Consider the following 27,326-nt stretch of genomic DNA (forward strand, 5'->3'; position numbering starts at 1 on the left):
AAACACACTCCGAATATTCATCATACCCAAAGGTTAAGTAGGGTGCATGTGATGTAATTGATTCATTGGCCTTTGGTCACTGAGGTCATTGTACAGGACTGTATGCATGCAAACTTGTCTTCTCGGCTGTACTAGTTCTTAAAGAAACTTGAGAAGCAAGATAGACTTTGGAAAGCCAGCGATACATACATCCTCCTGTCGTTTGTTTCAAGTTCCCACATGGGATGATCTTGGAGAAACTCACCTTTGTGATAGTCTTTCTTGAAACAAAAGGGTAAAACAGATTTGCACCAACCGATGTGCACCCTGTGTATAATAGACTATCTACCAAACTTTTCTCAATCCTCAATGTTGGACCTCCTCTCCTAGTCCGGGGAATATGGTGTTTTTCTGGATGCTCTGCTTTTGGAAGAGGCATCAACTTGGAATCTAACTAACAGGCCTAGACTCTGTTGTTACTGGATCCTTTGTAACATCATTTTTCCAGCCCTGTCAAAAAACTGCTTTCTAGAGGGACCAATAAAACTTGCCTAGTAGCTTTGTCTGGACTTTGAAACACATACTGCGAATGGTTCCAAAGGCTCACATATTCCGTGGGTCCTGGTGGGATGGTGTCACTTTGTAAACTCTCAGAGTTTCACGGAAGAGTATCCTTAGGGATTCATCTTTAATGCACGCACACCCTTTTTTTTTTTCTTGCCACTTTCCCTCCGCCATGTCTGCGTTATGCAGCGATTTATGGCTCCGTTGATATAGCACTTGGTCGTACCAACCAGCACAGCTTGGCAATTGACTTCGCTTGGAACATCACACACTCCGCCTTGCTTTATTTAAATTTGAAACATCTGAAATATCTATTTTAAAATACTGTGTGTGTGTGTGTGTGTGTGTGTTGTTTGCAGCTGACTCCAGCTGGCACGGATATCACATGAGCCATTGTCTTGGAGCGTCTACCTAGAAACTGATATGTCAAAGTGCGTTACCAGATATAGTTGGCATGAGACTAGGTAATGATGTTAGGTCTCAGCAGTTTTAGTGGGCTCTACAGAAAGCCCAAACAAGTAAGATCTTTCACAGTGCCACAGGTTTGTCCTTTTCCCTGTGGGCAATTGGATCTGCTTCTGGTTCTCGTGTTTATAGCGCTGTTATAGTTCAACCCAGGATTCTCTGAGTTGAGTCACACATACGCTCGTACAGACACCCACACGTGCCACGTACGCGTGCACAGGTACGCAGACATTTTATGAGAAATATGTCCCCCCCATCCTTCAGTGTAAAATTATTTTAAAATTCAAGAACTTTGCGAAAGCAGTTTTTCATCTTTGCTGTCTTCTCAATTGTTTGAATACCTGCCGGATCTGATCATTTTCTGTAAAACTTACTTAACAGAAAACAAGCATCCATACAATGTTGAAATAACCCTGACATCCGCAAAACTCGACAACAATGTTATTTAGGACATCAAGAACATTACACATTTGACTATAGAAATCTGTAGCTGTGGAATTATATAAACTCTAGTTAATCCATTGTTAAATTAGTAGATTACAAACATGGACTAAACATATTATTATTAGATTTCTCCATTGGTCAAGTATTTGAAAAGGAATTTGTAAGTTAAAATCAGGAAGAGATATTTGAAACAATCTAGTGCAATACCCTTTTTGACAAGGGTCAAATGGAAACCCACTTGGCAAAGTTACATTCTTAAGATTACATGGCTGGAAAAAAAAATCACATGACTTTTTAGGGACAGAGTGAAATCCCACATTGTCTGACTTCTAATCGACTGGAGCCCCACCCCCAACCATTATGTAAAGCCTTAATGATAAAATTCTATGAAAAAACTCTTAAGAATATTGAATTGTGGAAAATGTGAGAAGGGGTATAAAACTATTGAATAAATCTGGTCTGGGGCTGTGACTAGAGATAAGCTTTGATATTAAAAAATGGGCTCTCTCCGGTCAAGAAGTTAACTATCTCATATTATTTGGTGACCACCTAACCACAGCGGCCGGCAAAGCTAGTGTCCCTTTAGCCTTGGGAAGAGCTGGGACTCAATCTAAAACTGAAGTCTTCAGGAAAGAAAATCACAAGGATCCTTCTAACCAAGGAGCTTTATCCCAAAACTAACAGATCTGTAGTAAAGGAAGAAGTTTACTGATGCTACCAAAGGAGGTGTGATCACTATCCCTAAAAAAAAACCTTGATAGAAATAATCAAATGAATAAGATGAAGGAGCCCAGCAAGGGTCTGCAAAACATGTCTGAAGAGCCAAAAAGGAGAAGACGTCCTTGTAAATAACTCCCTCGTTGGCTACATAAAAAATTGTACATGCTAAGATGTCCCCACTTTTGCCTAAACCCACTGTCATACACATACTTTCCTTTAACCAATTTATGGTAAACAGTTTGCTTATAAAATCTGATTTTCCAAAATCTCTTCTTCCACCTACCTACCGAATCAGTATATGTCCTTTACTGGGGTCCCTTGAGTTCATAAAATCTTCCAGTTTATCCTCGAGACACTTTATTTTGAATGTGCTGACTTCCCAGTAAGTTAATCACATCATTAACTCTGTGCCATTTTAATTGGAATTGCAGAGGAATAGAAGTGTAATAAGAAGGAAGCTGGCAAACGAAAGTCCTATCGATGGCTGGGGAATGGCTGTAGTGGGATTACACACTGGCCTGCCCCCGTTTGTCCTTCCTCTTGCTTCAACATATTGCTATCAAAGTCCTTTCTTGAAAGTAATTTACAAGTCTGAAAGCCCTCTAAAACGAGGGGAAATCTGGAAAAAGACTCAAGGTTGTGGAAGGAAGAGCACCTGTGTTAGCGCCAGAGGCACATTGGAAACAGATGCCAGGGAAGAGAATGTGTTCGGTGGCGATGAAGAAGCCATTGTTCTTACCTTGGGTTAGCCTCCTTTTCTGGTATCTTTTGTTTTTTTAATCAATAAAATTGGTTATTAGGTCTTTCCTCCATCCTGGCTTCTTCCTGTTATGAGTTGAGCAGTCTGAATTCTTCTTGCCAACTTTCAGATGATGGGGAGTTGGAAGTGGTGGCCATGACATGACTCACAGTGACACATAGATTACTCATAGGTTTCCACTCCAGGCGGACAGAATCACCTATTAACAAGGAGTTCTTTAGGGCTGTTCAACAACAGGGGACATGATTCAGTGGACTAAGATTATTCCGCATGGAGTTTTGAGTGTTTTGCCCAAAACTTTTTTTTTTTTAACTGCATGTGACCTTAGTGCATCAGCTTTCTTACTAGTTAAAACAGTCACACATCCTTGGAGAGGAAATCACCGTATAATTAAGGTTTAGGTGTGGTTGGCAGGGAGTCATGTCGCTGTATGGTAGAGAATAAAGTAGCCAGGCTTTGGCCCAAGCTCCTCTGCCAGTGAAAAGGAACAGAAAACACAGTGACTAGAAATGACTAACTAGAAGAAAATACAACCCAAAGCTAAACATATTTTTTGGCACATAGACATGACCGTGCCAGGGCATGTCCAAAATGGTCAATAATTCCATACGGGGGGCGCCTGGGTGGCTCAGTCGGTTAAGCGTCTGACTTCGGCTCAGGTCATGATCTCACGGTTTGTGAGTTCGAGCCCCGCGTCGGGCTCTGTGCTGACAGCTCAGAGCCTGGAGCCTGTTTCGGATTCTGTGTCTCCCTCTCTCTATGCCCCTCCCCTGTTCACGCTCTGTCTCTCTCTGTCTCAAAAATAAATAAACGTTAAAAAAAAATTAAAAAAAAAATAATTCCATACAGGTCATCATTATCAAAGCCAAGCATTTACTGGGGGCTGCCAAGATGTAGGGGGCTCCATTCTATAGGCTTGGCTCACCCGCCTTCCAGGCTTGCCTTCTAATTTGGGGAGCTAATTACTGATGCAAAGTCTCGCACGGAGAAAGTTCGTGCAAGACCTGGATAACACACGCTCTTGGAATTTACGTGTCTTATAAAGAGTGAAGTAAACCTTCATCTCAGGAAAATTTGTGTGCCGAGACTTCACTGAGACTCATCCCCGAAGGGGCTGTCAGGTTTGGTGGCTGAATGTGAACCGATCAGGCTGTGCCAAATAGGCATTTTCACCAAGCACGGTTAACATATTCATTCAGTCGTCCCAAGAAAAGTGCCTAAAATGTACCAGACACCAACGCCAGATGCCGGGACGCTACAGGTAACGAGTCAGAAATCGTTCCTCGAGGAGCTTGTATTCGAGTGAGGCAGTCAGCAGCAGTAATTACAGATGGTCAGAAGGGTTGTCGTAAAGCAGATGGTTCAGATGCCGGACAGAGAATAATGATAGGAAGGCTGCTTCTGGTTGGTGATCAGAGAAGGTCCTTGTGAATTGCTGACAGGTAAACTGAGGCTTGGAGAAGGACAAGGAGCCATCGATGTAGTCAGTGGATACAGGTAAGCTTGTGGAGTTGGGCAGAATCAAGGTGAAAGAAGAATGTAAACGAAAGACAAGGAAAATGTCACCACTGTCTGCAGCACAACTAGAGTAGGGTGATGGAGTGACATGTCACAATGTGGCTGAGAGAGGGATGCTGGACTTTCATAGGACAGAGAAAACCTCTACAGACTGTCTTTGGACCTACCACTCATGCTGCTGTCTCTGCCCTCCTCCCTTGCCTATCATTGGCTCTGCTGGCTGCCACCCCTCCTGGAATATCTCTTGGTTACTGTCACTTTACTTTTCAAGTACTTGTGACTTCTTTCCCCAAACCAGGGATGAAGTTCTTGAAAGGGTTTGTCGACATTTCTCAGAGCACCTATTTGCCTGGCACTTAGCACATGCTCGGTAAATATTTGTTCAAATGAATGAACTGGGTGCTAGTGAAAACCTGTGAAGGTCAAGATTGAGTGTGACCATTGTTAGTGATGTCACTTTTGGGATTAGCCTAAGGTGGTTGATATAGACAGTGTTCTCAGCAAGGCCACGGTTAGCTAAGCCGTGGTTAGGAGGTCAAGGCTGGTAGAAGAAAGAAGAGAAATAACAGTTATTCTCATTTCTGTTTGGCAAATTTAAAGATTAGAATAGCTGTCTCTTTAGGAACCTCTCAGATTTCCTCTTTCTCTAGACTGTGCTTAAAGGTGACCGGATTTTATTTATTCATTTATTTATGTATTTATTTATTTATTAGAGAGACAGAGTGTGCAAGTGGGAAAGGTGTGGAGGGAGAAGGAGAGAGAGAATCTTAAGCAGGCTCTATGCCCAGCACAGAGCCTGACGTGGAGCTCAACTCGGGGCTCAATTCCACGACGCTGGGATCATGACCTGAGGCGAAATCAAGAGTCAGATGGTTAACTGACTGAAGGAGTCAGACCGTTAACTGAGCCACCAGGCACTTTCTGACCCCCTGCTTTTTAAAATTTCTTTTAAAATAGTCACATTGATTCCAGCTTGGAGACTGACCTCTGCAGTATGCTCTGGATATAGAGGAACAGGTCAATCACCTGGGCTTTCTCCAGGCACGGGTAATTACAGTATAGTCTTCTTCCAATATAACACCTAGCCAAGGATGTTCCAGAACAAAGACAAAATGAAACAAGGCAAAACAAAAATATGACAACAATAACAACAAAGGACAAGATTCAGACATTGCCTTAAATAAGCAATTATTCGTACTTTTCTATTGGGCAAGATACGGAAAATATAAAACAATTGTAGAAACCCGCAACGTTGGAATTGAAAGAGGTCTTAGTCACCTACTCCAACCTGTAACTTTGCCTGTAAGTCCGCCGAGACTTTACATCACGGATTTGGCCAGGAATGCTGCTGGGGTAGAATGTGAGCCTCCTGATTGCCACTCCAAAGCCCTTTCCACAATTGCTCCATAGTAGCATTTAAAACAAAATAGAAGGGGCACCTGGGTGGCTCAGTTGGTTGGGCATCCGACTCTTTGATTTTGGCTCAGGTCATGACCTCACAGTTCATGAGTTCGAGCCCCAGGATGGGCTCTGTGCTGAGCATTGAGCGTGGAGCTTGCTTACGACTCTCTCTCTCTCTCTCTCTCTCTCTCTCTTTCTCTCCCCCTCTGCCCCTCCCTGGCTCAGGTGTGCACTCTCACTCTCTCTCTCTCTGTCTCTCTCTCAAAATAAATAAACATTTGAAAAAAAAAAGAATTCTCATCTTTAAAAAATAAAAAAAAAAAAATAGAAGGAAATGTGCATGCCTAATCATTACAGTTTTAAAAACATGTATTGTTTATATCTCAACACAACCCATTTGACAGATGAGAAATTTGAAATGCAGCGATGTTACGGTGTAGCATATTCCTCCAAAAAACATTCAGCTTTATATCACTGTGTGGTTTTTCTTATTCTTGAAGGACAATTTTTGATTTCCTTTCATTTAAACATTATTTAAAAATACCAAGCCTCTTGTGTTGACCATTTTAGTATGTTTCGGTCTTCATCTTAGTCTGATGTCAAAGACTGGGGCAACACCTGAGACGGGCTTTTATTTTCTCTCCGGCCTCCCTCTTCTACTCTATGTGGTGTTGTTACAGAATTACCTTGGCCCCTTCTTTTATTGCCATGAAACGTGAATTCTCTGTTCCCCGTGGCTTTCTCTCTTGTGGGCTTGTTGTCCTACAGTTAAAACTTGAGGTGAAAAAGAGAGAGAGAGAGAGAGAGAGAGAGAGAGACAGAGAAAACCCTTGAGATGACAAAGTTAAGGAAGTACAAGTCGCACCCCTACTCTCAAGTATTTAAATGCCTCATAATTGCCTCATAATTGTCTTTTTCTCCAACTAAAAGAGTTGTTCCATGGCTACTGTCCTTCCAAGAGCTGAGCTTCCTCATTAACGAGGTACATCTCCTTCATTCCTCCTGCTTTTAGTTGTGCTTTTTTAAAGCTGTTTTTTTTAACCAGCTTTTTCTTTAGAACCATTAAAATTTATTGCCAAAAAAAAATGAATCATCATCAAAAAAAAAAAAACCAACACACGGTGGTTACCTCCCATGAAGACACCAATTTCTACTGCTCATGTCAAGATTGATGTTGTGTCATTTACAAGATGACAACAGTCTCACTACAAAGGAAAAAATGGCACCAGAAGAAGGCAGGAGCCTATGGCTCATCTAGAGCTGTGTTTGTAATCCTGCTCGAAACATCAGCACTTCCAAGGGGACCACACACCTGGAATACTGCAAGTTTAGAAAGCTTTTAAAATCTCAGTCAGAGCTCGCTCTTTTCCCAGAACTTTGCCTTTCTTGGTTTTCTTTTCATCCCTTTGGCATTTACCAAAGTGCTCAGACATTTAGAAAAAAAAAAAGTCACTGAATAAATATTGAGTAATATGACCCAAGTTTTGTGTTTTTAGACATGTGGCAACCAAATTCGTCAACCCAAGGCAAACAGGCTGGGAAATCATTGAATTTTCATAGCCTGGCTTTAGCCCTTGGCCTTCTTCCTTTTTCCTGTCTGTCTGTCTCTTTTTTAAAATTCATTTCTGGGATTACTTGTTCAAGGTACCGATGGCTTCCCTGTCTTTGAGTGGAGAGTCGGCCTGCTTTCTGAATGTTTCCTCAACATCTGAAGTGAGGAAGGAAAAATGTCTTGTTAGAAAGCCAGGATTGACTAACGACAGAACATGTCCCAAATGAGGCTTTTTGGACAAATGTCTGTGCATGACTTCTATGGTACAATTTTTGGTCAACCACCATGTCTCAGATCTTGATTTTTTAAGGCTTTTGCTCATTTTTCAAGCTCCCTAGGTCTCAGTCCTGCCCTCCTTCAAACGAACGAAGCCCTCTCACACATGTGAATGGTTTTCTCGCTTTCTCCACTGTTATGCTACAATAGAAAGCTTGCCGATTAAATACCAACAAACAGTGAACAGAAGGAAAAAAGAAACAACAGCAGGGGTTTTGAGCAGCCTGTCTCTAGGGGTAACGAAGTAGCTATATAAGCCACCACTTACCAAATGCCTACTATGTGCCAGACTATATGCCTACTGTGTGGTCATTACATTTTCAAATGACCCTGGGAGGTAGGTGGTCTTCCCTTTTATTGTTTTGGAAACTGAGGCTCAGAGAAGGGAGGGGTCTTACCCAAGGTCACACAGCCAGGAAGTAGCAGGGCCTGTGGGAGAGCACGGGTCATCTTGATTCCGAAGCCAGTTCAACTTCTGCTCCCTGTCACTGTGCCCACCTGCCAGTGGCAGTTTAGTTGGGTCTGATGGAAACATTCTTATTTTTCAGTGGTTTTTTTTTTTTTTGACATCTAAAAATGAATTGAAAATAAGTATATACGTGATTCATCCACAGAGACATTGGGAGTAGGTTACATATCTGAAGCCAGAATTTTATTTTTCATCAAAGAGAAGGTAACTTGTGCAGCAGCTGAACTCCTGCAATAATAATTCCAGTATAGGATATTTTACACCTGATTACTAATTTGTATCTATTGAGCATTGATAAGAGCTTCATTTGAGTACAAACATAAACTTCGTACTCTGAGGTTACGGTCTAAATCGGACTCAGGAGTCGTTATGTAAGAGACGAATCACCAGGTTCTACTCCCGAAACCAAAATGACCCAGTATGTTAACGAACTCAAATTTGAACAAAAAAGAAATATGTGAATAAATAAAATAGACTCAGAGCCACGTGGAAAATGCCAGCAGGGGGAAATTATGCACCTCGTCCCAAAAGAAAGCTAGGGTTCCAGTATGGGACTGCATGAGGAGGCTGGCTTTATATCGGGTCTCATTGGGGTTCCGATCAGGAATCTTTTCAGAAAAGTGTCTTAAGAGAGGTAAAGTAGATAAGATGATTGAGAATTATGTCCCTTGGAAAAAGGATTGTATTCTCCAAAGGACAGATGGCCCCAAAATTACATTTAACGTGTTTTCATGCTCGTTTCTAGGGTTTAGGACTGATACTTGACTGAAAATAAAGAGTGGCACTTGCCAAGTTGACAGGAAAGAAAAAAACTGTACACATCAAGGACCGTCACGCGACGTTCAGGGTCTGGCAGCTGCACCCTAAGGTGGAAATAGCTTGCACGTTGGACACTTGCGTTGGCAGAGACCCGGGCACTCTTGACAGTTGCTGGGGTTCAGGGATGGGAGATACCAGGTCTACTCTTGAGAAGGTGTAGATGTGCTGCTAACTTTGGCTTTGGTCGTTGTGACGCACTGAGCTCGGTCTACACTGCAACAGCCATCCCCGTTAAGTGACCCATGTGCCATCTATCGGGGCGCGTATTAAAAGGATGCTGTCTCAATTGCAATTGCAGCTTAGTGTAACCAAAGAAACTCAAACGAATACCACGGCTGCGTCTCGCTGCTTTTCATAGGCCTTGCAATAAAAGCTAAACAGTTTTTAGTGGCTTTTGCAATTATACTTCCCTTCAATTCTCCAAAGGTTGCCGGGCCCGAACCACACAAATCCCATTAAAGTAAGTAGTTGTTGTGCAATGGAAGTTCCTTTGAAAACATTCTTCCAGGCCCATAAAATGATCAGCGGGCTGCTCTTGAGATCCGCTTGCCTGCCATGTTTTCAACCCAAAGGAAGAAGACACGCTTTGATGTGGTGGTTGGTTTCTGCTACTGAAGCTGGCGTTTTATCTTCTTGCATCAGATTTCTTTCCAAATTGATGTGACTCAGGCGTACGAAACACATTTTTCTTCGGACTTTATTCCTAAAATATGTTTTTGCTCTACCTTTAAATTACATTTGGCTGACCTATTTGGAATCTCCGAGGCATCTCCCACCAGATGCGGGGCAGAGAGAGGGCCGAGGTCTTTGGGAGTTAATGAAGCCTGCGTGGTGAGTGCGGCGCCCTAGTGAGTAGGGGTCACGGCGTGCCGCCTGGCCCTTCTGCTTGAGGATGGCCCTCCTCACGCCTCACGCTGTCTTCTCCACCCTCTCTCCAGGGAGGGTCCGGCAGCCATATGTGGAGTCCACTGTGAATTTCAGCCCAGAACCTAGGACGGAGCTGGTGTTCCCTTTAACTACTGGTTGAATGTACAAGGGACGTCCCGCCTAGGACTTAGGGGCTCTCTTCTCTGGAGTGTTCTAACATCCTGATCCATTGCAAACACCTTTCGCACCTCTTTCTCGCCTGTGCTTCCGCTTGTGGAAACCATTCATTTATCTCGGAGCTGCTTTTCTAGTAAGGAATGAAAATGAAGGACTAACTCCTGCACTTACAAAGGAATCGGAACCACACAGATCTTTCCCAGGTCTAGATCTGATGACGACTGACCGATCTGAAAAAGAAACGGTAAATGTTTTCTTTCCTCCACCGGTAAGGTGATCCAGAAACAAAAGAGACTGTTAACCTAACCTAACCTAACCTAAATGGTTACTATTTGCTAGCCTATTTGCTATGGGCTGTTAAAAAAAATAATTGGAATTCAGAAATCATTCAGCCGTTTAAAACCAGATGAATCACCAAAGCTCTGATTTTCTGAGACTGCTTCTATGCTACAATTACTACCCAACTCTTACGTTTTTATTGTCATGCCATTTATCAAGGGACCCTATACCTTTTCTACAGGAACCTATGAGTGCCTCGAAGTGACAAAACATTTACACAGAAAGGATGAAACCATAATTTTTTAAAAAAATATTTGGTTAGGGGAACCTGGATGGCTCAGTTGGTTGAGTGTCTGATTCTTGATTTTGCCTCAGCACATGATCCCAGGGTCGTGGGATTGAGCCCTGAGTCGGGCTCCCCCCCTGAGCATGGAGCCTGCTTAAGATTCTCTCTCTCTCCCTCTCTCTCTCTCTCTCTCTCTTTCTCTCTCTCTGTCTCTCTCTCTCTCTCTCTTTGCCCCTCTCCCCCCTCTAAAACAAAGTATTTGGTAGTATACTAAAATATATGTGGGCATTAAGAGAATGGAGAGATCAATATGGATAGAAGTTATCAGCAAAGTCTTAGAGGAGGTAACATTTGCGATGTGCCACAGGAAGCAGAGATGTTGAACTGTGTCCCAGAATGAAAGGAAGAGAAGGGCTAATATGGATGTGGAGAGAAGATGGAAGACGGGGTTTCCTACTGTGCAAAAATCCCCCTGCACATGTTTAATTGATGAAGCAGGGACTTATAGAAGCCATTGAAAAAGAAAATTCAAGAACATCTGGATCAAAGTAGCTATTCTAGATGAGACTGTTTACATTTTTAAATGTTCTGATAGGAATGACAACATGTGATACACATGCACCCCCTATCTTAGACCCACTTTATGTAGCTCATATGGAAAAACCTGTGTTCCCCAGAAAATTTTCCCAGAATAGGGGTTTTTATTTATATCTCTGATGCTTCATACAACATGACTATTGTCATTTGTACTTGAGACTGGAGTGGAATTAGGAGTCCTGGCTTCTAGCTCTGGCTCAGTCACAGCTGGTAGTGTAATTTGGGGTAAGTCACTTCATCCTTCAAGCCTTCGTTTACCTCATCTATACAATGAGGGGGTTGAATTAGGCAATTTCTCTGGCTTCACTTGGTGCCAATGTTTTATGACTCGTGAGTCCAAGCTTTTTATTAGAAATCATGGCAGTAACTGTATACTTGCAATTTACTAGTCATCCATAGCATACATAAAAATACAGAATCCTTCATAAAATCCATAAACACCTTGGAATAGAAATATTGATTTTGAGACGAATCCGTCCGTGTCCTCTGTGGTTATTCTGCAGCTTGGTGACTCCTACCCACTTCAGAATTTCAAAACAGGAAATGCTTCCTGAAGTCCAATCGGACATCAGTATCCTTGGGCAGCAAGGGTATCAAAATCAACTTTCGAAGCAACTGGTTTTACGAGAAAGATGATTTACCTGCAGTGATAAAAATACACCGCATTCTCTCCCCTCTGCTTAACCGGAGTCCGGAATCTGGTAAAAGAGCTTATCACAGGCCCTTCAGATGCCCCACATTTGTGAACCTCTGCAATGTTTACGTTTCCTCTTGTGCTGCCCGGGAGACCGTGTTGGGTCCTGTCTTCAGTGTTCTTGGAGGAAAACAGGGAGCACACAGCTTGTGGATAGTGAGCAAAGACAGACGAGCCAAGGACTGCCGCTCAAGCTGTCTCTGTTGCCCACTCAATGTCTCTTTCCATTATCCTTGCACCTTGAAGGACGTTTGCCAGATCCGGAGTCCGTGGACCCCTGTTATTTGTGTGTCTTTTCTCACCTTGCACGTGATCTGGACTGGTGTTTTCATTTGTTAAAAACAACAAGAACATTCACTGGGAAACTTTTGCTGGAATTGTTTCAGGCCATCATAGCTATTTATTCTGTGTCACAAACTATAATTCTCCACTTCCCTTACTCCCACGTCAGGGGAGCTGGTGGTTTATGGTGGACAGTCGGTGGAATTTGAGTGAACAGTGGACGATTTCAAAGAACTACCAAGAGATTATGTAGCAGGTTGTAGTACTAAGAACAAAACACAAAATACCCTTGTTCTTGATCACAGTGTGGCAGCACAAAAAGAAAAGGCTTACAAAGCAGAAGAAAGGATTTAGAATTTGTGGTTATACCTGAGGAAGACTTCTTTGAGGGAAGAAATAGATCATGGGATTGGCTTAAGAAGGGATTTCCTTGATAGGAATAAGAATAATAGCCGAGGGTCTAATTGGTCTCAGTCCTGGGCAGGTATGGAAACTAAGGATTTTTTTTCCCCAGACTTTGGCTTCGTAGGAGCATGAAATCCAGATGGTGGCACTGTGAAAAAGGCCTAGATGACCCAGAGAGACCTGAAGTGCAAGACAGATCAAACTGTAGACAAAGAGATTTGGGAAAGAGAATGAGACCAACAGGAAAGCCTCCCAATATTTAATAGGAAGGAGAACACAGATGTGAGGCAGCCGCTGAGAGCGGTTTGACCCCAGGTGTGTGAATTCTAGTGTAGATGTAATTGCAAATGGATTTCGCTGGTAGCCGAACAGGATGCTGGGTGGGATGTTCCCGGCCTTGATAGATCCCAGAGATCACGATAATTAGATTGGCTTCATTCTCAGGATGCCACTGGTCTGACATTCTTATTGAAAATGTCACAGCAGCGTCTTCAAAGCAGGGCTCCTGGTTGGGGTACCACGAATGGAAGAAACCAGGGAGGTGGTCAACTGTGAATCACAACCCTGAAGCTGACAGAATGGGTGTCGGCACCTTCTTAGCTGGAAGAATGGGATTGGGTTCATGTGGGTTCTTTCAACAGTAACAGTTTTCTAAAGACAAGAAAAGTTTCACATTTTCCTTGAAAACAAATGCAACAGGTACTTACGCTATCCGGGTGCTTTAAATATCCGGGGGAAATGCGCAGTCTCTACCCCAAGTATCTATTCTGGGAAGGCAGCACTCATGAAAACTCTGATCAAAACCACTTAGAGGCCTCAGTTGTCAGGCGCTCAGAGATCTGGGCCAGGAGCTCTTGGATTCAAGCTATGCTTTGAATGCACACCCAAATCTAGATAATGCTATAGCTCAGGTAGGCATCATTTTTCTTTGGGACATCATGATTCATGCTGGTCCCTTTCTTGAGTGGGTTGTATGTTTATGGTCAGAGAGGATCAGGATTTGCAACCTCACATGTTGGAAATAAAACTGGCTGAGAGCTAATAGTCCAGTTCCTCAGGCAGAGCGTGTGTCTTAGGCCTCAGCACCTCTGAGAACTACATGGCCTTTACCGTGGTTTGGACCTCACCTGGATGGTGGTCATGGTAGCACAACGGGCGTTCCGCTTGGATTCACACATCCGTCATTCCTGCTTGGACTGTGTCAGGTGGCAGGATGGGAGCATGCTACCCTCTTACTTCCAAGAGCATCCTGGGTGATCAGTTTGCCAAGGTGCCTTTGGGAGAACTCAGCGGAAAACAAGGCAGGGGGGATCTTGACAGGTGAAGAATTGGGGTCCCGATTCTCCAAAGGTTCCTAAGATCTCAGGGCCCGAGAACTCCAGTTTGGGGTGAAACCGTTTCAGAGATCTTTCAGTACTCTTCCCCGTGCTTGCGTTCTCCTAGGGCACGTCCCAAGCCGATGCTGGCTTTGGTTGATGGTGTTGGAGCACCATCCTTGAACTAGGCTGAGGCCTCCCTAGCCAGCCTTAGCGAGAGCAGATGCAGTCAGAAATGACTTGAGGTTTTCTGGGAGAATGTGTGGTAAAACAGGAATCATTCTAATCAGTTTGAACACACTTTTTCCCTCCGTAACTCTCCATTTGTGTGGGTATGTTGAGGAGAAGGAACCAGGGAATAGTTGGTTTCCTTGGTTGTGAAATTGTATGAATGAACATAAGATACGGCAAATAAGGTCCAATGCAATCCACCCTTCTTCCCTCGTCTCTAGAGAAGCCTAGGGATCATGGGTAGGAGTAAGATTTTCCTTTAGCCATCTTTGACAGAACAGGGTTCGAGGAATGTGCAAGAAATGTTTCCCTGTCCGTTCGGGTCTGGTCCCAGATTTAGAAGCAACAGCCAAACATCAGAACTCCCTGGGAGTCATCGGCTTGTGACCTCAAGAGTGCCGATGCCCGAATCTGCCCCCTGAAAGTGGCATTTGGTTCCAACACTTTGATAAGAATGCGAGCGAATGCAATGATCCCTTACCATAGATATTCAGCCAGAGTGTACCTGGGGACTCCGACATGACTTTAGTTCCTTAGCATCAATTTCTCTGCTCCAGATGACCAGCTGAACTCCGAGGAAAAGAAGAAGAGAAAGCAACGGAGGAACCGGACGACCTTCAACAGCAGCCAGCTGCAGGCTCTGGAGCGCGTCTTTGAGCGGACACACTACCCAGACGCCTTTGTGCGAGAGGACCTCGCCCGCCGGGTGAACCTCACCGAGGCCAGAGTGCAGGTAACCAAAGTACCACCTCAGGGGCACACCTCTGCAGACTGCTCGAAAACATGGGTCGTTGGTTTCAAACAGGGGCTGCTGCTGAGAAAGATGATAAAGGGGCAGCACGAGGGAGAATCGGATCCGAGCTGCGTTTCTTTGGGCAGCTTAGTATTTTTTAAAAATCAGATGTAAGCCCTTAGGTGGGCAGAATATGCCTCGCTACAGCTCTGACTTCTCACTCCTTGTTGCCTGCCCTTTCAGATTCATGGTATGAACGTTGTACTTCGGAGCATTTGACTCGGCCCTCCTCCCCCATCCCCCCACCCCCCAGCTTTCAATTTGAGCTCTAGGGTGGCCACGGAGATGAATTCTCCATTCCCCACGTCAGTTTTCCTTCCCAGACTTTGGGAACATACAGACCTTCAAGAGACGTATTACAAATATACACGCTTATGGACCCTGGTGGCAGTAGAAATGAGCCCATCAGAGACCTTGCGTTTAGGAACTGCGTTAAGAGCACGTTCTGGTAGATGATTCTGTGCTTCTGCGAAGCGATGAAGAGCAAAGGCACGTAAGACCGTGTAGAGAGAGAACAGCAATTCTTTGTGACATTAATGCCATGACACATCAACTGCTATCCAGGCATCTAGAAATAACACAACCCGGGATTAGTACTAATGAAGGTAATAATGTAATAATTAACACTGCTTGAACACTTATAGGCCGAGCAGTGTTCTAAGTCCTTTATATAAACTGTTTAATCGTCCTGCTAGTTCAATGAGGTGGATAGTATTCTTCACCTTGCAGACGTGGAAACTGAGACACAGAGAGGTTACAGTATTTTGCCGGGCCTCACGCAGCTAGGGCGTAGCTAAGCTCAGATTTGAGTGAAGATATGCAGAGTTCATGCTTTTAAGCATGGAGTCGACTTTGAATAAGTAAGAGTCTGCTGGCTAAGTGCTTTTCCGGGGGCCCTTTGCTACCTCTGCTGGAAGTAAAGATCTCATTGTCCTCTGCCTAGCCGGGGGGTGAGCCGCCATCTTGGTAAGAGTGGAAGGGGACCAGGCCAATCTGTCTTGTCTTCTTGAGGAAGGTATTGTTTGTGTATTTGTGTTCAGTTTGGGCTTGAGGGATTCCCTTCTGCAGATGACAGATCTCTTGACTGACAGGCGCTTGAGCTAGACCCTCAGGGCATTGAGGCCGTGTCTGTGCCTTGACAGGAGTGTACCGTGAGGGACACTGGTTGGGTTGACGGAGAGGGTCCTGGAGGTCCCTTCAGCCTGGCGAGAAACTTTGCAAGAGTTCTCCCCATAGGGACGCATCCGCCTCACCTAGAAGTGCTCCCCAGGAGAACTAAAAGAGGTCGGCCACCAAAGGGGAAGTGGCCCAGAACCCATGGCGCCACGTGGGTCAGGAGAAAGCGTGAGGCACTGGGCACTGCGTGGCAATCCCTCCCAGCTCAGGTGAGAGAGACCGGCAGGATGTGCAGGGACAGGAATCGGTTTTGCTGCCTGGATCCCACCATCCAAAGCGAAATCCTGAGGTCTGCCTTCCCACATCCTCATCCCCTGTGCAGCTAACCACAGCTCTCCAAACAGGCTCCGTATTTCCACTTTTCAATCCCTTCCTCTCCCTTCAAAACCCCCATAGCTTCTGTGCCCCAAGCTTGGCCTACAGCGGTGTAATGAGTCATTTTAGACCAATAACCGCCCCCCCCCCCCCCCCACCGTACCTTGAAGTACCACTTCTGCCGTGGTGATCTGAATTGTAAATAAGGAAACCTGGATGGGGCAAAGCTGGAAAAAAATAATTTTTTTTAATGCGAAAGAGCAGTTTGTGAGTTGGTCTTCCTCCCAGTCCAACAATGAACGAATGCTTTCTTATATGTTGAAACTATTTTCTCCTCCTCCTTTCCAACCCTACTATGTTCTCATGCCTCTCAGAGCTGCGGGCATTTCATACACGAGCAGGACAGAATTCTCCCTGTGCAACTTTATTCCTCCTCCGTGAAGTCTTACCCTTCCCCAGCCTGAACCAGTCCCTCGTGACTCTGGCCTTCTTTTATGGCATTTATCACAACGTGACACGTATTATATCGACTTGTATGTGGGCCAGCTTCCCCAACTAGACTGCGAATCCTCTTGGATGGAGGTCCTAGCTTATCATTTTTGCAAAAGTCATTTTTCTTCCTCTTTCTTTTTCCTCTCCTTTCCCCACCCGCACCCCCAAACATTTATCAGGCACCTGTTATACTCTTGGAACTGTTTTTGGGTTGCTGGGGATGAGTAAGACATTGGCCCTCTCCTTTAGGGTGTTGTAGACTGGAGGCAGAGAAGACAGATGTGCATAGCACACTGTTATGATATAGTAAGATGAGTCCTACACTGAAGGAATATACAAGAAATAGCGATAGACCAGAGGAAGGAGTGAGCAAACCTGCCCGGTGAAGAAGGGTGAAAATACACGTATGTTAGGCACCCATTCTGTGCCAACTCTCAGAAGAGCCCTGTGAGTATTATTTCCTCCATTTGGGTAGGAAACAGAGGATCAGAGACATTAGAGAACTATTCAACGACAAATTTTTAAAGGAATAGGGCCAGTATTTTTATCCGACACTGATAGACTTTAAAGTCACATTCTTTCCGCTACCCCACTTTACAAAGGAGGGGTGATGTATTAAATCTTGAAAAACCGGGGCACCTGGCTGGTTCAGTCAGTTGAGCACCCGACTTCGGCTCAGGTCATGATCTCACGGTTTGTAAGCCTGAGCCCCGCATCAAGCTCTCTGCTGTCAGCACAGAGCCCGCTTTGGATCCTCTGCTCCCCCGCCATCCCTCCCCTGCTCCCACTTTCTCTCTCTCTTAAAGATAAATAGACATTAAAAAAATTTTAATCTTGAAAAACAAGTCTTTTGATACCTGGACAAAGAGGGGGAGACCATCGCAGGCAGAGGGAGATTTGCTGTGAATACACAGAGGTGGCAAATAACTGAAGACGTCTGGTAGTCTTGAGTCCAGGATAGGAACTGGAAATGATGGAGGGCCAGTGTGTGAGGCCCAAGTGATGCACCATGTGGCCGGGTTGGTGGACCAAGAGCTAATTCCTGAACAGCCTTTGCTCTATGGTAAGAAGTTTTGATTTTATTCTGTGAATAATGGAGAGCGAGTCAGTGGATGCTATGAAGCAGGGTGCTAACACGATTCCATCTGCATTTAAGATGAGAAATCTAATCGTCATGCAAAGGACACATGAGAAACGAAAGAGCCGGGCACGCGCGAAGCCAGAAAGAGATGTCCAGATTCTCCTTTACCGAGTTCCCCCCGGGCCCTTCCAGTGACACGACTCTGTGGGGCACCAGCCCCATGGTATTTTATAGGAATGTTGCTCCCAAAGGCTGTGCACCTGTCCCACTCCACACCAGAGAGTTTCTTTCTCCCATCCCTTGTCATGCATTTCTATAATTATACCTAAAAGACTTGTTTGGCGGTTTTTGACATTTGCATGCCTGCCTTCTTTTAATAGACTATGAGCTGCTCATGAGCAGAGAGTAAATCTCATGTCTATTCCCGGCAATTAGCACAGAACCTGGAACACAGCAGGAACTCCATAAAGATTTCTTGAATGAGTAACCGAGTGAATAGAATTCCGTGGCGCTCTGGAGGAGTTGTATGATCATGAGTCAGATGTCCGTGAGCACAGACACGCAGCCACTTATTATGTGTGAAGTTCAACAGACGAATCTCATTGAACCTGTTTCCTCAGCTCCGAAGTAGAAAACAGTGCAACCTAAAGTATGGAATGGCCACGATAACTGGAAGTAATGTACGCCATGTGCTCGCGTAATTCCGAGTCCTCGCGGCACTTGATCAATGCTGCTGTGTCATCGGGTGCAGCCCTTGGTGGCCGAGCTGCCCACATCCCTCAGACCCTGCCGGGAAACGTGCTCCAGTCCACTTCCAACCTTGGGTATCTGCATTTCTATTTTACGTGTTTCTTTCTAGAACGTCAGGAGACTGCCCCGCCTGTGTTCCGCATGCTAGAAGTGCTGGAACATTCATCACCCACGACCGATGGGAGCCAGCGTACAAATCGTGGGCTCTCTCACCCTGGCTGGGCCCTGTGTCCTGCACTGGTCTTCAGGGCCCCGTGGCTGGGCCATCACGGGGGCGCTGCCTGGAAACTCACTTCTAGAAGCTGCTCTTCTTCCCTGTTACTTCCTTTTACTTCCTTTCACCTCGCTCTTACACCGACGCCCCCCGCACCTTCCAAGCGAGCCACTTGCCTCGTAAATTGTTGCCACACGCCCCTTTGGTGAGATGGAGAGATTTTTCTTGAAATGTCCAAGAAGTACTTTGAAAGCAGATGGTATTGTCACATTTTGAAGAATTTTGAAACAACTTAAAAAAGAAATGTCGTTGTATCCGTGGCCGAACTCTAATGAGGTTTGTCTCTTTTCCTTGATTACAAAGCAACAGGGGTCACAACCCATATGTTAGCCGTGGATCTCACCTCTGGAGGCTCGATTAGGGAAGTACCTCAGGGTCCAGTTGTAAGAGTCTTGGCCCTCATTGGCCCTCTAGCTTGGCCCACCAGGGAAGGACTGCAGCATATTTGTATTGCTCTGGGAAGAATCCGGTCCCTGTCCTGTGTCTTCCTCGGGGACGCATTTATAGGGTCAGCCAACCAGGACGTTATTCGCGTAACCTCTTCTTCTTTGTTTCCCTCTCCCTCCTCACGCCCTCCTCTCCTCCCCATGCTGTTCCAGGTGTGGTTTCAGAACCGAAGAGCCAAATTCCGCAGGAATGAGAGAGCCATGCTGGCCAATAAAAACGCTTCCCTCCTCAAATCCTACTCAGGGGACGTGACTGCCGTGGAACAACCCATTGTACCTCGTCCTGCTCCAAGACCCACCGACTATCTGTCCTGGGGGACGGCCTCTCCGTACAGGTGAATGATTGGCCCGCCCTCCCTTGCTCCGTTTCCATGCGTTTCTCAGCGCTCGGTCACGTGCAAAGCTGCTTGTGCAGCTGGCTGACATTTCTTACTGGGTTAACCTCTTCAGAGACTTTCAACTTGCTGACACCCCCAGATTTTCACGGGAGCTTGCTAGTTGCCCCAGGAGCAGGGTTTGGGGCAGAAGAGAGAGGGGCAGGCCATCAGCAACCTTCTCTTGGACTCAGGAACTCTTGCAAAGGTTTCAAAGATGGGGAAGAATCTAAAAGAAAAGATTGATAAGCTATGCCCAGAGTCCCTCTTGCAACCACGCAGGAACAAAACTTGACTCCATTTCCAAACTTAAGAGAGATTGGTTTCGCCATGCTCGAGTAGAAGTTTAACTTGGAAGGCTCTAAGTGTAGGCTCAAAGGCAAGTTTCACAGTAAAACTGATTTTGAATCCAAACCAGGAAAGGAAGGAAAGAGAAAGGAAGGGAGGAAGGAAGGAGAGAGGTGAGGAGGGAGAATCCACAGTCATCCCGATCACCCTCACGGCCACTGTCCTTGTCAGTAGGTGTGGACGTCTCATGATCTAAAATACCTTCCTGTTCTATTGCTAATTCTTATCTACTTACCTGAAGTTCTTTGGGGGTCGGTTTGTGGGTGTGGAGTCTTTAAAATTAAAAAAAAAAAAACAACAATGTATGATTTGCGCTAAACTTTTATATTAAAAAGGTGAAAAGTTTTAAAGAAGCAACTAATAGAGTACTATTTCAATCTCTTGGAGAGGTTTTCAACCTCCTTTTATTACGCTGTTCAGGTTATTATGATACAGGTGAATGCTAGAGGGAAGTTGAGACGTGAGTGCCTGAGACATTGTCATTGATCCCAAGTGCCTTTCTTTGAACCTAAATCTGAGTACTCTTAGAAAACAGGTCAAGGCCGTGTGCGGTCTCTGGCCATTTGCAGTGGAGGAAGTATTCACAAATTCATTTATTGTCCATTTATTGGCCTTTTTATTGCTAAGGTTAATTAGCGGTTTAAGGAGAGGTCTTAAACTAATCATAGGAGATTATCTCCCAGCTAAAGCCGAACTCCTGATGTGAAATGCCACGTTTGCGACATGTACAAATAATTTTCAAAAGTTGATGGTTTTAATCGGAGCATGAGGCCTCCCCTAAATGTTCTTTCTGTTCCAAATCAGTTCCTCGAAAGAAATGCCATAAATGTATTTGGGATTTTTTTTTTTAAATCCCCCATTGTGAAATCAGCCTGAATTACGTTGGTCTTAGAACTCAGAGACCCCTATACATGGGAAATTGGAAATTTCTATCGCTCTCCGATATAGTAAGCCTTGCTGATTGCCAGAGGTTAGTCACATCTGTATGTCTTACTTAAAACATAGACTCTTTTCCCATAGGGTTTACTAAAAACACAGTTTGGAGACCATTGTAAAGGCACGTGTTCTTTAATATTTTAAATAAGGGGAGGACTGCTTTGTCTCTCTGATAAATATTCATAGCTCATAGACTCGCTACATGGCTTGGGAAATGGATGTGATTCAAAGCTCCATGTTTCAAGGGCTCTGGTTTGGATTTGGTCACAACCAGGAAATAGTGCTCCTTTTTCCGCCTGGGTCCCCGTTAGGAACTTTTCACCTCAGCTCTGAACAGTGCAGTTGGCTGCTGTGTTGTCCTTGCCAGTGAGAGTCTAAGGGGACACTGCGCGGGTGGGGATGAAATCCTTCCTGCATTACTATTGGATTAGATCACCTGCACCTCAGCGGAAGCTCAAGTTCCTTTGCCTTCATCGTATGTATTTTGTATATGGGCATCTAACTGAAATTATTAACGTGCAGTTTGTGTGTGCCTTTTTGGGGAATGGCCGATTTTTATTTTGAAAGTTCATGGAGAAATAGTAGGTACGTGTCAACAAAACAAAACAAAACCATAAGTCTACCATTTTTACATGACGAATTTGTTTATTTTTGCCATTAGAGCACAGTATTTTATATAGTGTAGCCTTAGCCTACATATTTTTGTATTCTGCTGTTTTCATTTAAAATCGTATAAACTAGTGCTTTTTACTCATTTCATGGTATACTTTTATATAATTTTTCTCTTAGATACAGAATTTGTAAACAAAAAATAATTAAAAATTGCATAGACTCTGATTGTTCCTATTCTGTGTGAAGAATAAATTAATCTCCAGACAGAGGTAGAATGATGGTCTAAAGCAGTAATTTAATCAACCTCAATGTTTTTGACCCCATGTGGACTGAAGTGTTTCTATTTCGATTAATTTCTAACAGTGGCAAAGCTATTCTGTTACTCGGAGGTTTTTCTGCTATGTTCAGAACCAAGATACATTATGGTTTCACGTATTGAAGCTTGGTAGGAAATATGTCTTGTTTAGGAAACACAAAAGAGAAACACGTGACGAAAAGCGAAGGCAATGATAGACCTTTTGTGTTATAAAAAAAATTAATGGGCTATTTCTGTTGGCACTATTATGTCAAGTTAGTTATCTCACGTGTGACATTCATTAAAAGGCATTTCTTTCGGTCAATCCTTGGAACGCGCCTGTGTGCGGCTCTGTCCTTGCTTTGGTTCCAAAGAAGAAACTGAACAGTGGCCCAAGTTTAAGCCGAGCAAGCAAGCAGAACGAGACCCAGTGCTCGTGATCTCTGTTTTGGTCCAACATATTAGGCCACCTAACCATATTTTCATTAAAATTAAACCTTACGTTACATTGGGCGTAATAAAAACTAGAAGACCGGGAGACTGTGTGATCATGCCGTTTTGATTCAGGCTCGGTCTCAGATCGGTGCAGCGTGCCCACAGCTGAGAGCCACCTTCTGGGGTCTGTGAGCCTCCCCTCGGATGTGGCCTGGCCTTGCAACCCAGGGACAGTGGGCAGTTTGGCCAGGGGGGACGGTGCGCTGACTTCCGCGGCTCTCCCCTGGAAGAAGAGAGGAGGAAACCAAGACTCAAAGCAATTGTTTGCATCTGGGCAGAATTATGGGATGGGAAGCAGCCAACCCTTTTTCTTTCTGGGTGTCTTTTATATCCAGAGTGGCGGCTGTACAATTTATCATCCAAGCTGGGACACTTTTGAGAGCGAAAGGGGACCGCTGTGAATAGTTACACCAGGACAACAGGCGGAACCGGGACATATGGTTCATCCTATTTATAGCACGACATGGCCTTGTCCGTTCCCTTGAGCATGTTACAGGTGATGACGTCAGGCAGTCAACTGAGTCACCAGGAGGAGGCAAGCGTTCCCTGACGACACAGACACTACTGTCCCGGCAGGTGTCTTCTTTATCTACTCACAGCCGGTTGAGGGAAGCTTGTTTTTGGCACATGGGCCCGCTGCTTAGCTCAGATCTGTTTTCCGTAGGCGAAGGAGAGCTTGCACCACACCAGAGGTATTAAGACTCACTAGTCTAGCGGTGCTCTGCCTCCTGGGGAGCAGCCATCGACCAAATCCTAGGCTTTTAACTGTTATTTTCCGTGAAGTGGTCAAGAAGCCCCTCCCGGAGACATCCTCTCCTCTGGGAGGTAGAGAATGGCCTGGATCTGCGGCGCTGGGTCTGTGGTGCCCATTCCAGAGGGGGGGCTGGGCTTCACAGAAAAGTCGAGACAAGCGAAAGAGAGGCCAGCTATCCTTGTCCACGGCTCCCCTCCCCCGCCCTTCTCCTCCTCCCCCATTTGATCGTGGTCACGGTGCTGCCTGACATCCGCTGAACGCATTTGGCTCATTTCTCCCTTTCACGCTTTCAAAAATAGATCCTCGTCCCTCCCAAGATGTTGTTTACACGAGGGGCTTCATAACGGATTCTAACGGAAGACACTGAAAAGGTAACTTGTCAGTGGGGGAAGAGGGTGGCTGCTGCGGGGGCAGGGTTTCAGTGGGAATGAAGCGTGTTCGAGAAAGCGGGGCTTGCAGCTGTAGCAATGGCAGCAGTGAGGTCCTCAAGTGGGGATACCCCCGGGAAACCAGAGCCGTGAGCATACGCGCCCCTCAAGCTAAGGGTAGTCTGATGGCCTGGAGCAGGGCTCCTCGAAGGTCGCTGAGCATGTGAATCACCCGGGAGCGTGTTACAGGGCAGACTCTTTCTGTGAGTCTGGAGCAGGAGTCGGGGTCTGCATCTCTAACGTGCTTCCACGTGGTGCTGATGCTGTCGACACCGGGTGTTCGATGACTGCTAGGATATGGGGCAGGGGTCCGAAGAACTGCGTTCTCATCCTGGCTCCTGCTCTTCCCCAGGCCAGTTGGATCATCGGTCCCTCATGCAGCCTTGCATCTAAGGTTGAGCTAGCAACGTTTCCCTACTGCGTATCTGCCAGGGGCATTTGATTTCAGGTAGTCACTGTGCATTTCAAGCAGGAGATAAGAAAGTCCTTGAGACGAGAGAAAGACGCAAGGCTCCAGGTACAAAGACGTGTCTAGAAAGAACATTTAAAAATGGCAGAAGGCTCACAGAACCTTCAGTGCAAACTCCAGGCTCGCTTGCCAATGAACTGTGGTCCAAGTGTACCTACTTTAAGAGCTAAATGCGCCCTTAAAAAAAATCAGCTCCTGAATTTTAAAAACGGAAATTAGAAATGCCTATTTAAGTCACAAAAGACGGTTTCCAAAAGGATTTATGGGGTCTCTCTTTTTAAGTAAATGTCCACAGGAAAGCTGGTATTGAGTTGTCTTAGACGGAGCAGGTCTACCTCTGTTCTTGCACGGACGAGAGGACAAGCCAGAAAGATGGTCTCCAACCTCCATACCTCGCAGACAGGGTCACACATGCCTCAAGCTCTACAGCCTTTGGAAAAAACCCTAAGCTGGGGAAACCTTAGGATCTCAGGATGACACATGGGCTTCTTGGGCTGACAGATTTGTCTTTGGGGGGAAATTTTCAACAGCTTGTCATCATTTGTCCAAAAGGGCCAAATAGAAAGCAAGGTTAGAGTTGAAAATTGAGGCAGGTATTATTCTTCCCCCAGCGCTCCTCAATTGCTTTGTGATCTGTGGGACATAACACCACGGGTGATTCAAAAGCAGAGGGGCAGATGTTCATAAGTTTTCTGGCTTTAAAATCATACCGTATATAGGATTTTCCATGCTTCCTTGGTGTTTGGCAGTCACTCGAACACGTTCCTCCTCCCGACAACCTTTCGGGGTAGGTTGAAATGATCAGAAATGATTTGTGCCCAGTGCAAACAGAACTCGAACCCCGCTGGTGGTTAGCATTCTGCTGTCTGTGGCCGAGCTCCATCTGTTAGGAATCTCCAAATAAGGAGATGGAAAAATTTCAAGCTTGCTTCAATGTGTCAGGTCTGTGCAAGTCCCGGTGCAGATCTGCTGAGTCGACAGATGGGATACAAGCATTTCCTTTTCATCTCTAATTCCTCCATGCATTGTATTTGGCAATGCAGTTTCTTGGTCACAGACACAAAGAACATACATTCTTCAAACCTCAATAGAAATGATGCTTCAGCCAAATCCCATAAGCCCAGTCCCTGTACTCAGCTCATGTCTGCATCCTGTTAGAGGAGCAGGTGATTCTTAGAAGGCAGGACCAATGTGCAGGATCTCTCAGGGTTGCTAAGGAGGCTCTTGGAGTTGTCATGTGCTTTATCTATGCCAATCACTTAGTTTCTGTCTCACTTTCTAATCTCGGGAAGCTTGATCCTGTATAGGAACGAGCAGGTATTTTACCTTTGGAATGTGCCTATAAAATCTGTCGAAAATAGCTAACTATCCTCACTTGTTTCCGTCCTGTGAGAAAACGTTTCAAGGTTCCCTTTTCCTAACACAGAGCTTTATACGTTTTGATGACATGGAAAACAGGTGGTCACAAACAATCTTTCACTTTGGCGGCCATTCAAGCCTCGCTTGCATCTGTTGTCACTTTAGGAAGCGGGTCCCTCCCCAGCTTACTTTTCATGCTGTTTTTAAAGTATGACTAAGCTGCTCTAGAGTACCCACTCACTAATTCTGTCTTCTCTGACCTGTCACAAGTCTTGCTTGCCACCGGGGTGTCAAAGGACTGTTCTCTGCTTGCCTCTATGGCTCTCTCAGTGCAAGTTGAGAAACGAGACCCATGTCAAACTACCGGAGGGAACACGGACTTGTAATTCTTTAGTATGTGCACAAAATCTCCCTATGGTCTCTACTTGCAGGATTATATATTCTAAACATTGGTTTAGAGGCCATGAAGTAAGACTGCCTCTGTTCTTTTGTCCTATTTCTTAGGGTTATGGAAGGTGCTGGAGTACGTTGAATCCATTTTTGAGAGTTAATAATTTTCCTAGACATTTATCAAGTGCAAATGTTATCATTTATTAAGCTCCTAGGGAATGGCAAAACTCGTTAATATCAGCTGCTTTTTTTGTCTTCAAGCCCCACTAACTTGAGGGCTACCTACAAGGCATCGTCAGAGTATCGCTAATACAGTGCTGTCCTTAGAATGGCACCACAGTATAGTCGGACAGGGGTACTTACTCAACTCTAGCAGCTCGGGCTGCCATTTAAGGGAAAATGTCCCAGCGCAAATCCAATTTCCAGTGTGACCAGTGCGACATACAAGTCTAATTTGCATTGATTTGGTTTTGAGATGGAAAGTGGACCAACATTCATCTCATTTGGGATGTTAATATCTGGCCCGCATTAGAGAATCTCGGTATTTCTAAGAGATGTGTCACCATATGAAGTCTTCAAACCAGACTGTCAGATGAAGTTAGTAAACTATGATGCAAGAATGGCAACAATGACTCTATAGTAGATGAAACTGAAGTCACAACTCTAGTAGACATTTCTAGAAAACAGTAGTAGCGTCTTCAGTTAATGAAAATAATCCCCCAAGGTTCCAGTTCCCTTTGTCTGCTAAGGAAAATGGACCACACCTTTGACCATCAAAAAAGGAGGGAATCTCTATTAAATAGGACTTTGCTTGTCTAGAATCTCAAAGGCTGGAAAACAGACTCCTTGGAAAATTAGGTCAAGTGCTTAAAAATGCAATACTCTATGACATTCTACAATTTACCATCAGGGAAGGTTTTTCTTTATGTCGTCTCATAAAGTTTTAGCCTTCTGTTTTCAGAAGTCTTTCATTTTGACTCTCAGTGTTTAACAAATAATACAGATAACTCACCATTTCAGCTTCTCTCCTGCACATGTTAAATGGTACTTAGAACTGTCTTTAGGACTTCTCTCACAGAAACCCGGTTGATTTGGTTCACTTTATAATCTATAACTTAGGAACATTTCCCAAATTCAATTCTCTTTTCTTCACTATTTACATCTTTGATTTCACTGAAATCTTAGATTTCAGTATATCCTAGCAATTTCTTGAGTGTAAGATTTACAGGTTTGCTTAGATTTCTGGTAGGGTTTTGAATGGAAGCACGTAATTCATATAGGAATTGAATGATATGTGTATGGGTTTCGAAAACAAATGAGAACTTTGGGGATATTACTAAAAAAACCTTGCCCCATTTTAACAGGTTATTCTGATCATTTATCTCACTCCTAAGTGAAAACTACCTTAACTGGGGTCCCTTCTGCCTCATTCGGTAGA

At 44.7% G+C, this 27,326-nt stretch overlaps 1 protein-coding gene across 4 annotated transcripts in view; it reads left to right on the forward strand.

The window, feature by feature from the left end:
• Positions 1 to 27,326, forward strand: part of PRRX1 (paired related homeobox 1) — a 79,856-nt gene that overhangs the window by 42,992 nt on the left and 9,538 nt on the right. For 2 of the 4 annotated variants that reach the window (XM_058702149.1, XM_058702148.1), the window contains exons 2-4: positions 14,659 to 14,834; positions 19,582 to 19,763; positions 23,542 to 23,613. In XM_058702149.1, coding sequence (XP_058558132.1) covers positions 14,659 to 14,834; positions 19,582 to 19,763; positions 23,542 to 23,596 — 413 coding nt within the window. In that variant the 3' untranslated portion in view covers positions 23,597 to 23,613. The remainder of the gene's footprint in view (positions 1 to 14,658; positions 14,835 to 19,581; positions 19,764 to 23,541; positions 23,614 to 27,326) is intronic. The other 2 variants (XM_058702147.1, XM_058702146.1) reach the window with 1 other exon arrangement.

Source organism: Neofelis nebulosa, chromosome 15, assembly GCF_028018385.1.
Source record: "Neofelis nebulosa isolate mNeoNeb1 chromosome 15, mNeoNeb1.pri, whole genome shotgun sequence".
In the NCBI taxonomy this organism is placed as follows: Eukaryota; Metazoa; Chordata; class Mammalia; order Carnivora; family Felidae; genus Neofelis; species Neofelis nebulosa.